The sequence below is a fragment of the Nilaparvata lugens genome, chromosome 1 (genome assembly GCF_014356525.2).
Source record: "Nilaparvata lugens isolate BPH chromosome 1, ASM1435652v1, whole genome shotgun sequence".
Classification (NCBI taxonomy): domain Eukaryota; kingdom Metazoa; phylum Arthropoda; class Insecta; order Hemiptera; family Delphacidae; genus Nilaparvata; species Nilaparvata lugens.
The window spans coordinates 30,282,238-30,295,200 of NC_052504.1; the positions used below are offsets into that span (position 1 = coordinate 30,282,238).

Here is a 12,963-nt window from a genome sequence, read left to right on the forward strand (position 1 = left end):
GGGTATGTTTACTGTCTATTCTCATTCTGTTAAAAATATTTATGAATACTTATTCTTCTTCTATTTATATCCTCTTCATCTATATCTATACTATATGTGAAGGAAGGCTTATACATGTACGACATATGAAATACATGTTTGACGCATCATCTGAATTACTGAACTGATTAACTTAATATTTTGCATAAAGATTCTAAATTTGCCTTGGATTATTATAGACTTATTTTTATTCTTGTTAATCAATTATTTATTTATTCCATTGACAATCAAAAATCATAATAATTATAATTATATAATATGATTGGAAGAAGACAACAGGCATAGCCCAAAACTGTCGAAACTATTATAATTTCAATAATTGAAACAAATTTATTCAATGTTTGATACAAAGTTCACGTAAGCCCAATCAAATAGTTTTCCTATTGTAAATTACTACAATTGTCAATAGGTTCTTCAATATCAGCTTGGAAATTTAACACTGAATTCAATTTATTTGTGCTTTAAACAGATTTTTGTGGAGCCTGTTTAGTCCAATCAAAGAAGGGTTCTAGAGGGAAAAATTTGGAAGATAATTTTTGACCCCGCAGTTCTGTTTAGGGTAGTAGGGAGGTAAGCATATCAAAAGTCCCCAACCCCTACCCCCTGTGCTAAGGGAGTGGGGTGATTCAAAGGCACCATTTTTTGGTTTCTCGCATATAACTCGAAAACGATGTATCTTACGAACATAACAACTGTTATATACAAAATTGAAGCTCACATAATTTCCTACAATATTTATCTCACAACTTATCCTATAACTTCCTTAGCTTTCGAGATATCCGCTCTTGAAGGTGTGACATTTTTGAAAAAAACACGTTTGCCTCCAATTTTTTTTTTCAATTTCTGCTCATAACATTTTAAAAATCGATGGGAAAAAACCATGCTGATTATTAGCTTATAGAGCATTGAATTCTCTTCAATCTGATGTTTAATTTCACACTTTTACGAATTTCCCTACACCTTTTGCAGCAGCTTTAGTGTTGATTGTGAAATCTCCATTTTTGCAACACTAGACCAATTGACGAATGAATTTGGAGGGAATGTTTTAAACATAATATTTGACTTTGCAGCTTTGTTGAGACTAGTTAGGAGAAGAACTTATCAAAAGTCCCCATTCCTAACTCATGTGCTAAGGGGATGAGGGTGGTTTAAATGTTGCATTTTCCAGTGTTTTGCTCCCACGCTCATATCTTGAAAACAATACAATCAACCGAAATAACTAACTATTCAAAAATTAAGCTTGATAAATTCTCTACACTTTTTGTTCAGTAGAATTTTGTGATATTCCTAACAGTTCCCGAGATATTCGCTCTTGAAGGTGTGTAGCTGTTAAAATGACAGGTTTTTATCCAATGTTTTGCTTTTTCAGGGCTTATAACTCTCCAACAATGCATCAAAAAATTGATGCTTAACTAGTCCAAATCAGGCTGAAAAGTCAAAAATTGTTTCACAGACACCCCCTTCAAATTTCAAATGATGAATTGTTGCAACAATGAAAATTTCACTCCCTACATTGAAGCTGCTATAACAATGAAAGGAAAACTTGGAATAGTGAAATAATACATCCAACATACCAAAGAGAATTCAATGCTCTATAAACCGGCGATAAGCATCAGTTGTTATGATGTATTGTTGGAGAGTTATAAGCCCTGAAAAAGCAAAACATTGGATAAAAACCTGTCATTTTAACAGCTACACACCTTCAAGAGCGAATATCTCGGGAACTGTTAGGAATATCACAAAATTCTACTGAACAAAAAGTGTAGAGAATTTATCAAGCTTAATTTTTGAATAGTTAGTTATTTCGGTTGATTGTATTGTTTTCAAGATATGAGCGTGGGAGCAAAACACTGGAAAATGCAACATTTAAACCACCCTCATCATCTATGTGTTAGGATTGGGGACTTCTGATATGATCTTCTCTCAACTAGTCTTAACAAAGCTGCAAAGTCAAATATTGTGTTTAAAACATTCCCTCCAAATTCCTTTGTCAATTGGTCTGTTGTTGCAAAAATGGAGATTTCACAATCAACACTAAAGCTGCTGCAAAAGGTGTAGGGAAATTCGTAAAAGTGTGAAATTATACATCAAATTGAAGAGAAATCAATGCTCTATAAGTTGATTATCAACATGGATTCTTCCCATCGATTTTTTAAAAGTTATAAGACCAAAATCTAAAAACAAATTGGAGGCAAACGTGTTTTTCAAAAATGTCATACCTTCAAGAGCGGATAATCTCGAAAACTAGGGTAGATATAGGAAAAGTTGTAACATAAATATTGTAGGAAATTATAAAAGTTTCAATTTTGTATATACAGTATCAGTTATGTCCGTAAGATACATAGTTTTGGTGTTATATGCGAGAAACCAAAAATGGTGCCTTTGAATCACCCCACTCCCTTAGCACAGGGGGTAAGGGTGGGGACTTTTGATATGTTTACCTCCTTACGACCCTAAACAGAACTGCGGGGTCAAAAATTGTCTTCCAAACATTTTCCTCTATACCCTTTTTTGAGCATTCATTGCCAGGACTAGTTACCTGCTAGTAATAATTATATAAATATATATAAGTTATATAGAAAACAAAACTCAAATATAGAATGATACACCGATTGGCTCACACTTTTCAGTAGATATTTCAGTTACTGTCAGTTATTGAGATTGAAGTAGTGTTGAGAAATATAAAGATATACATAATCGATTGAAATATATATAACTCTACACACATATTACATGACAAAAAATAGTGACTGCTGCCCTTTTGCGGTCATGGTCAGCAGTCCTTTCTCTTGATGATCTGCACAATTTTTCGTGTAAATCAGGGTGGATATCCTGTTTTACCAAATTTGCAAGGATCAATCATGGGATTAGTAGCATCAAAATATGTATAGAGAACTGAGTAATAGAAGTAAACTACCAAGTTAACATCATTCATGCGATGAAGCTCCTCCCCAATAGGCAGCTATAGTTCATCCTAAATTCTCTGTTCAATCTTCCACTTTCCTACTTCATTCAAAAATCCTTATTCAATTTCAAAACTACCGCTTCCCAAGATAGTTGCCCCGCACATCTTCCTCCTACGACGTATGACCCACAACCACTCAAAACGGCTTGATGTGAAACTTCCAATCATATTTCAAACTAAAAATGATCGACTTAAACTATTAATAAAAGCTTCTATAATCCTTATCAATTATATGAGATACTGTTCTATTATTACGCTGTTATTACTGCTAACTTCTTTAAATTTTTTAATTTAGTGTAGGCTAATTGGTAAGCAAATCATCTTTTTTTTGCTTATGATCTCTTTACTGCTTTCAACCTCTATAACTTACCATTTGCATAAATTATATTTTCAGTTGAGGAGGAAGAGTGTGGAGGTACTTCAGTGGACGACGAAGTGGAGATTTCGCTTACTGACTGCAACCCATCTGACGCCACCGCTGCCGCTGCTAATGCAACACAAGTGGATCAACTCAACAGTGAGAATGCGACTACTATTTCTCCAGTCAAAAAGTGTACTGACCCGTCTGTAGTTGAGAAAAAGATCAAGCTTCACGTCTGCGCATTTTGTGACTTCAAATGCACTCAATCAGGTCAATTGACAATACATATCAGAACACATACGGGAGAAAAACCTTATAGCTGCGATGATTGTGACTATAAATGTATTAGTTCAAGTCATTTGAAAAGGCATATTAGGACTCATACCGGAGAAAAGCCTTTTAGCTGCCCACGTTGTGACTTGAAATTTGCTCAATCAAGTCATTTAAAAATGCATATCAGAACTCATACTGGAGAAACACCTTTCAGTTGCAAGCTTTGTGGCTTTAAGTGTGCTCGTTCACCTGATATGAAAAGACACCATAGAACTCATACAAGAGAAAAACATTTTAATTGCAAATTTTGTGACTATAAAGGTGATTGTTCAAAGCAATTGAAAATACATAACAGAACACATAAAGGCAAAACAGTTTTCAGCTGCGATCATTGTGATTATAAATGCACTAATATTACCAATTTGAAAACACATATGAGAAGTCATTCCGGAGAGAAACAGTTCAGCTGCAAATTTTGTGACTATAAATGTAGTCAGTCAAATCAAATGAAAATACATATCAGAACACATAAAGGAGAAAAACCTCAAAGCTGCGAACTTTGTGACTATAAATGCACTAATTCAGACGATTTGGAAACACATATGACAAGTCATACTGGGGAGAATCTTTTCAGCTGTAAACTTTGTGGCTTTAAATGCGCTCAATCAGATCAATTAAAAATACATATCAGATCACATATATACGATTGCAATCTTTGTGACTATAAATGTACTAATTCAAGTCTTTTGAAAAGACATATTAAAATTCATGTAGAAGAAAAACCTTTCAGCTGCGATCGTTGTGACTATAAATGCAGTAAATTGAGCCTTTTGAACAGACATATTAGAAGTCATACTGGAGAAAAACCTTACAGCTGCGATCGTTGTGATTATAAATGCGCCCAATCAGGTCAATTGAGAATACATATCAGATCACATACAGGGGAAAAACCTTACAGCTGCAATCTTTGTGACTATAAATGCACTCAATCAGGTCAATTGAAAATACATAAATTGGGTCATTTAAAGGTGGATATGAAAAGTCATACTGGAGAGTAGCCTCTCATCTGCGATTTCTGTGATTTCAAATTCACTCAATCAAGTAATTTGAAAGCAAGGATTAATAAATTATTGGAACTTTCATGTAGAATATTATTGCATATTTAGGGCGGGACTTGTAGATGAACTTGGGCTTTGTTCATTCGCAATCGGTAGTTTTCATCGAACAGTAGTTTTTAACAGTTTTCAAATCAGAAGTGATCATGTTATTCTACTCTTGCTTGATTGAATGAGCGAAGCGAATTCTATGTTTCAAGTCAATCGTCGTTTGACGGTTTGTTTGTTTGAACCGTAGTTAGAGTCGCAGTTATGATCAGATTTGAATGAAATTTGGTATGCAAGTACTTTGAAACAAGGCGCAGAAACGTATTTTAAACAGTTGTAATTCATCCCCGTTTCAAGATGGCGGCCCTTTATTCGGAAATTTTACCCTAAAAATCAACCTAACTTTTCTATTTCTACTTTATCAGATCAGGTTCAAATTGGGCACATTCTTCTCAGCGCTTCAAAGATGTTTTATTTCATGTATCACATGTCAAGAATTTTTAAATTTTTGAAATTCAAATTTTTTTCCAAGTCCCAAATTTTAAGTTTTTTAACTCTTTAACCGTGCATCCTAGCTCAAAAGTCTAAGAGACTTTTATTTTCCAGCGCTCCAAGGCGGTCTTATTTCATACATCACATGTTGAAAATTTCTAATTTTTCATAATTAGATAATTTTTTCCTCAAGTTTCAGATATTTTATCTCTTCAACCGTGCATCCTAGCTCAAAAGTGTAAAGAACTTCTATTTCTTAGCGTCCTCCACCAATCCTATTGCATATAATATCATCATTCTCTAAATCCAATTTGTTTGTGTGTGAATAGACGGGCGTGTGTGAGTAGTGATGTTAGTGAGTGTTGCGAGTTCTACTGTTCCTACTACTCTACTGCTCTATTGAATTTACGATTCAATTCCAAATTTAGTTGATTAGAAAATTGTTGACTAGTATCCATGTAGATCTCTTGCCTTTTCTAAATTTCAGGGCGGAGCCTAGCCTCCTCATCAATATTTATCGAGATCTAACCCCCTATTGCATTGTTTCCACTATTTCATAATATTATAAAAACGTTTTTTTAATATAAATCATTCATCTAAGGCTGGCCACTAACGATAGGACCTGCATGATGAACATTTGTGTAATACATGTCTTTGTGTTGTTTTGTAATCACAGTCAAAGGATTTGAACAAAAGTTTTTGTATCTTCGATTTTTTGTTGCTTATTTTTTCTTCACTAATATATTTGAGGTTAAATTATTTTTTACTCGCTTCGCTCACCTGCATTCTTCATTCGAGCATGCTTCCTTCCGTCAAATAGATACAGACTTTCAGACCCTTTCCAGCTAAATAAAACCGCCGATTTTGGGCGGATCTTTGGCGTTATTTCAAAACTCCTCCAATACAACATTTTTAAACCTCAGCTGAGCCTGTTTACTAAATTCGAACAAAAACGCTGAGGAACGCTAGGAAGACACTTTAAGCTACTCATCATTGGCGTCAATTCAATTGAAAACACAGAAAACGCTAGGAAAATGCAGTAAATTTGCCATCTTGAGCGTATCTTTGGCGTTATCCTGAAGTCATCTCAAGAAAACATTTCTAGGCCCTCAGCTACACTTCTATACCAAATTTGAATATTTTATCTTAATTATTTCTTGAAAAATCTCAAAAAACGCTAAAATACGCCGATTTTGTGCGGATCTTCAGCGTTATTCCAAACCCCTTTAATACATCATTTTTACACCTCACCTGAGCCTGTGCACCTAATTTGGACATTTTTGTCGATTAGTTCTTGAAAAAGCTAGGAAAACGCAGATTTCACAAAAATATTTTATTATATTTAATTTATGTTCACTTCAACATACTGAAGTCGTAATATCGTAATATATTTGTCAGTTATACTGATTGTATAATGCTCGAAGCTATTATTAGGGGCATGATTGCTGATTTTTTTTACTTTGTATTATTTTCAGGGTATAAAATTATTTCTATTACTGACCTTTTGTAGTATATAATAATAATATGATCTCTATTATTTGTATGTATATTGTATCTAATATAAGTAGCCTATATTATATTACTGATTCGTCGACCCCAACACGGTATTTTTCTTCTATATACCGTGGACCCCAATACATACCTTGAGGTCCATAGGGCGATTAACAAAAATGTTTGTATAATATAATGTGTATAATGCTTGTCTTGTTGAATAAAAAATTTGAATTTTAATTCATTCTTAGTGTATACTATATTATATACTGTATATATTTTTTTAATCATCTGATCTCTTGTTTTTTGCATCCAATCATACCTTCCTTGTTCCTTCATCCCATCCTATCATACCTACAACATTCGCTTCATGTTGCCTGGTTCTTTTTATGTTATACTCTGAACTTTGAAGTATTTCATGATACATTGTGTCAACTCTAGTAGGAAAACCTATAGCAATCTTCTCCTATTTTAGCACACCCCACCATGAAGCCTGTTACTTTGTGTTTGATATATGTACTTTGAATTGTTTTTTATTTTGATTCTTATTGCTTTTTGAATAACGTTAGTCTCCATTTCGGATGAGCAGGAAAAACTTATTTTTTGAAAGGTCAATATTAACAAAATTGTTCTAAGTGTCTTTGTAGTTGAGAATACAAACATGCAATTAAAAATGACTGCTCAATGTCGAGGACACACCTGCATGTAGGGTTCCGATTGTATGACAGTAAAATAGACAACGGACATGAATGTGGCAATCCTCACGTATCCGTCATAAGACCTGTTCTTCCACTACCAGCCCATAGAAAAATCGGGCATGAATCTGATCTGAAGGCTGCATAAAAAATGTGTGGGATCGTATGACATGTGTGTCCCGGTCTTTAATATTGTCGACCTCCATTGAGATGAACATTCATTGACGATTTCAGACATTTGTCTCCACTCCGCAGCAATTGAAATTTTACCTATGCTGGTATTGCAATGAATTATTGTTCTTGATGTGAGCTGATAGTCCAGTCAATATAGACATAAAAAAGGGGTATGCTTGCAATTTATATTGTAGTTCTGATTTTTTAATATATTATTTGGGTACATAAGAGAAGTCCAGGACCAATTTCTTCATACAAAATTTCCTTGTGCTAGATACAGGGTGGCCCAAAAACCTCGTATTTTCGGCTCATTTTCCAGTTTTCAGCTATTTCTGCCAAATCTCGTAATCGTACAGAAAATTCGCTCTCGCCTTTTTTCTAGAATATGAAATTCTCAATAAAATGAGGTCATTCGGAACTCTCTATCTCCAATGAGTACTGAGTTATGATTTTTCAAAAATGGTGAAATTTGAAGAAAAAATCAATTTTGATGAATTTTAGTTTTTGGTCAACAATATCTTCCGATTGTTACCATTTAGAAGTATAATTAAAATCCCTCTAGGCGTATTTTTGTGCTCTACAATCTGAGATCAGGTAGAGCACTCTATCTCATACAGATTTCCAGGTACACCTGACAACAATGCTCCTTGTATTGTGAAAAACACCTAATTTTCAGCTTCAACCATCATCACCAACTACATAGTCTTCACATTGATATCTCGCACAATGACATAAGTTCATAAGATTATGTTCTATGAGAATCACCCGTTAGATGCACTTCATTTCAGTATTTCCTAGTGGAGAGGCGCGCTTAAGGACACCTCAAGGATCAAAATTTCAAACAGTTATAACTTCTGATACAATGCTCAGATTTCATGGTACTATACTTCATTCTTCTCGGCTCGTCAAGGCGGTCCAAAATCATGCATCATAAGTCAAATTTTGTCGAAAAGTTGAGGATTCATTGTTGAGTGTACTTAAGCCCATATTCCAATACACAAAAAATTGCCAATTTCTATATTCAAAGCTGCATGTCTTTTGTAATACTTCTTATAAAATTTCCAAATCTAGTGAGGATGTAAAAATTGTCCCCCTCTACCCACTCCAATAAATAATACTTTCAATTCCCAATACCATTCGAAAGTTACAGAAGATTTCAAAAATGGCTTTTTCAGTTTTTACATTTTTAATGTTGAACCAGAGCATGATCATCGTGTTGATACTAATTTCTACTAGATAATAAATAGTGTTATCTATAGGGTTAGTGACAAGTATGGAAACAGCTTAATATTAAATATTAATAAAACATTTCTATTACAAGGGAAAAATGTGACATCATTCCACTATTTCAAGTTTTCCTTTCGTTGTTATGACAGCTTTAATGTGAAACCAATAGTTCATTTATGACAATGGAATTTGAAGGTGTATGGAGCACAATTTTTGACTTTATAGCTCAATACAATTGAGTCTAGTTTGGAGGTGAACATGCGCATCTTTACCCATTCTGTTGAAGATTTGGAACCGCTGAGTCGATATTTGTTTCAAAATTGCAAATTTCACCCCCCCACGCCCACATTACAGCTGCTTAGTACAGGGGGTAGGGGTGAGAATTTTTGACATGTTTACCTCCTTGACCCTAAACAGATCTGCGGGGTCAAAAATTGTATTCCAAACTTTTCCTTCCATAGCTTTTTTGAGCATTCATAGCCTGGACTAAGCAATGACTCATCTTGCAGTGAATTGCTGGTGCCAATATTTGCTGAACATTTTTCATGTTTCCTACAGTGCGTTCAGGGTTAAATTTGTACACCATCATTTGCAATAGTTTCTGTTACATTTAGCAAAAATATTTACCTCAAAATATTATTTTGTTTATTCACAGCAACATTCTACAGAGTGTACACAAATGACTGAATATCACAGTTCTAACTCTTTCTAATATTTTGTTAGATGTAACCTACATGACTAAAAACGTATTTCTTCAGGGCTACTTGATTTGATAGTTGAAAAATAATATCGTAGTACTCTTTTTTCAACGTTTCTAAGAAAAAGCTTGAAAATGGATTAAACATACAAAACTAGTTGTTTTTGTATTTTATATTTTATTTTTCAAGAAAAACCATGAAAATGTATTCAACATCCGAAACTAGGTTGTTGTTTTTGTATTTTAAGTTATATTGATTTTTTTTGAAAAAAGAACACTATGGTATTATTATCAAACGACGTAAACACATAATCATAGAATGATTGGAATTGAAAAAGAACTATTTCATTCCAGAATTTTGATTATAAGGTATTATTATTTTTTGTAATGACAGATGAAAAAGTAACTCAAACAGTTTCATCAAGAACTGCTTAAACATCAATATTATGTGGCATTGCACACATCAGTCTTCAGTGCAGCCCATTCCAAACATTGATAAGTGTGTCTTCAGTTATTCAATCCAGCTTTCAATTCAGAGTACAGTTGGTAGCGGAGGCAAGTATACACAATCCTAAATTAAGCTACAAGGTGAATGTATGGGGTAAGGTCGTAGAGACCATGCACAGTAAGCCCTGTCATTCAAGTCCTTAATCGGCTTATAGGGGATAGAGACAGCAGGTAACTGGTGGCCAGTGATTTTATTAGACAACTTTTCATAATTTCCATTTGCAAAACATCATTCTAGATGAAAATTAATGAAAAGTCCGTCACCAGTATCATTTGTAAATAACCAGTATAAAGTATAATACGGTACTGGCCTTGATGTATACGATACACATTCATTTAGATTCAATTCAATAAACAAGATCGATGTAATCTAAAAGTGAAATCAGTTTTAGGTGAATTGAATAATCATTACAAATAATATTTATTTCACAAAAGAGCATTGCAGTTAGTTCGCATAATGCTTGTTTCTATGTTATATACGTAGTAGGAAAACACTGTTTAGAACCTATTGCACAAGTTAGGCTTCAAGGCCTGTGATGGGTCCAAGTCTATTTTTAACCTTGGGCAGGGCAACAGGTAGTTGGAAAGGGTCAGCTATTGCTCCTAGGTCTATGAATGCCTATTGTTGGTGGCTAGTATGAAAGTTGGACCCAAAGGTAATTTGTCATCTAAGAGTAAGAGAGCACGATTTGGAGTTATGTGGAGTACTTGGCTACACATGCATATTGGCAAGTGGGCCTATGGATTTAGGAGTTTAAGGACTATGATAATAATTGTTACGACTGTTATTACAAACCCCCTCCCCCTAATCTATCTTTACTCACTGATACAAAATTACACAGCTTACTAAATTAAATATATATTATGATTATGACGATTTACTAACTATGCTTTAGAGTTGATTCTTCATCAGTGAGGACTGTAAGCGAATCATGATTTATTTTCACAAAAATAATTAAAGCTCCCCTAGATAATAAGTGAATATTGTAGCTAAAACACAAATAATTCAATAATAATATTATGTTTAAAAATGGATTGTTTTCTTCAAGAGAGAGTTACGTTTAGTCAAGCAATTGAATCAGTTCATCAGATTCAAAGTTTGGATCTTGTAATAAATTTATCCACATCTACAACTACCTACTAACCTACCTATAATTCATTTGACGAGAAGATTAAGTAAGAGCATTGAAAAATCATACTCTCTTGAGGTCTATCTGTCTATGGTAAAAGAAAACGATTATGTGTGTAATGTGTATCTATGGTAAAAGTAATAGTATATTTCGCACCTAGGGCCGAAAATGAGACTTTTCTGGCTCGAATCGGTTTTCAAGTCCGAGGCCGTAGGCCGAGGACTAGAAAAGATTGAGAGCCAGAAACACATTTTTGCCCATGGTGAGAACGTTATTTTCGCCACACAGAAAATAAACAATATAAATATGAGAATAATTTATTGTTTATTAGGCACTTCCGAAAGCAAAGGAAGGTCATAGCTCTAGCAAATCTGAGGTAATCTGAATATCAGGAATTGTCCAAGTATTTTTATTTTTTATTCTGATTTGTCTAAATAACCTAAAAGATTATGTTCAATTATGTAAGAGGTTGAGTTTATACTTTTTATTCTTCCAATTGACAATAAGATGATTTTATTATAAATGTTTTATTATAATGTCTTGAATAATAAACACAAATAATGAAAAATTTTTTGATCAGCTGTTTTAGCACTGAAATTTTGCCAATCTGAATGTCAACGTCAACAATGCTTGTTGTCGTTGACTTCGGAAGTTTAGGTTAGAAGTTCTATCCTACTCTGAAAATCGAATTTGAATAATTTATAATATATAAATCTATTCATCCAAATAAAATGATATTATCTTATTGCAGAATACTTATTCAACTCTAGAAGCATAAACTGATTCCGTTTCATAAACCATTTGTAAACACGTTCACATCAAATCAGAATCAGCTGACTTCAAGGTAATTTTACAGCCCTAGGGCCGTAAAACTTTTACCGGCCTGGTCAGAAAACAGTCATTTTCGGCCTCCATATGACGCACGAAAACCAGCTCATTACATCCAAGTGGGGCGAAAAAGATTATCTGTGTGCCGTAGATAGATAGATCTCTAAACAGTATGATTTCTTAATGCTTTTACTTTATTCTCTCATCAAATGAAGTATACTATGTACTGAAACTCAAGGTTTGATTCGAAATAAGAATTTTGTGGTGTAATGAAAGTTTGAAGTGTAATTTTATAGCAGTTTCATACCGGCCAGTACGGGGTTGAATAATACGAGCGGTACGGACCTCTCATGGGTCCACAAAATATCTACTCCGAAACGTGCTCTCTTTAGTCAACAGCAACAGGGAAGGCTCGAAATCGAGAACATGGCCAACTATTAGAACAATGGAAAAAGGATGAAGAAAGAAATATTGCCACCTTTATAAACAATAGGCCACCCTTTCCGATCCCATCAACCTGTTGCATTTCTACCTTCAGGTAGTTGGACTCATCAGACCTCAAAGCCCACAAGTTATAAACCAAAGGACAAATAAATGATAGCAATCAATCTAAGAGGAATAAAGTGTTTAGTGGTTGTTTTCAAGTGAGATGAAGAATCATGGGGACTGGGGAGCTCCAGTGTTACAAAGGTCGTTTTAGTAGTACCAGTATCTAGTATCAGGTAGAAGGGTGCAGAAATAAGTATTTGAATGAACAAATCCAAAAATCATATAAAAAAATGAAGCTCGCAAATGCTGTTTTTGATAAAAAACGTAAAAAAATTTCCAAGTGGGGGGGGGGGGCTCACCCGGACAACCACCACAATCATCCCCACCGCCCTAGGTCAGAGTCATGGGCCTGAGATGGAACTCGGAAACTCGTAGTTTCAGATTATTATGAAATAGTTACATAAGATGAAAATTATACACAAATTAAATAAA

The 12,963-nt window shown here is 34.1% G+C and overlaps 1 protein-coding gene across 3 annotated transcripts in view; it reads left to right on the top strand.

Annotated features, from left to right (window-relative positions):
• Positions 1 to 6,964, top strand: part of LOC111045871 (zinc finger protein 2-like) — a 36,891-nt gene extending 29,927 nt beyond the window's left edge. For all 3 annotated transcript variants that reach the window (XM_039425184.1, XM_022331347.2, XM_039425193.1), the window contains one exon: positions 3,399 to 6,964. In XM_039425184.1, coding sequence (XP_039281118.1) covers positions 3,399 to 4,696 — 1,298 coding nt within the window. In that variant the 3' untranslated portion in view covers positions 4,697 to 6,964. The remainder of the gene's footprint in view (positions 1 to 3,398) is intronic.
• Positions 6,965 to 12,963: the final 5,999 nt, after the last annotated feature.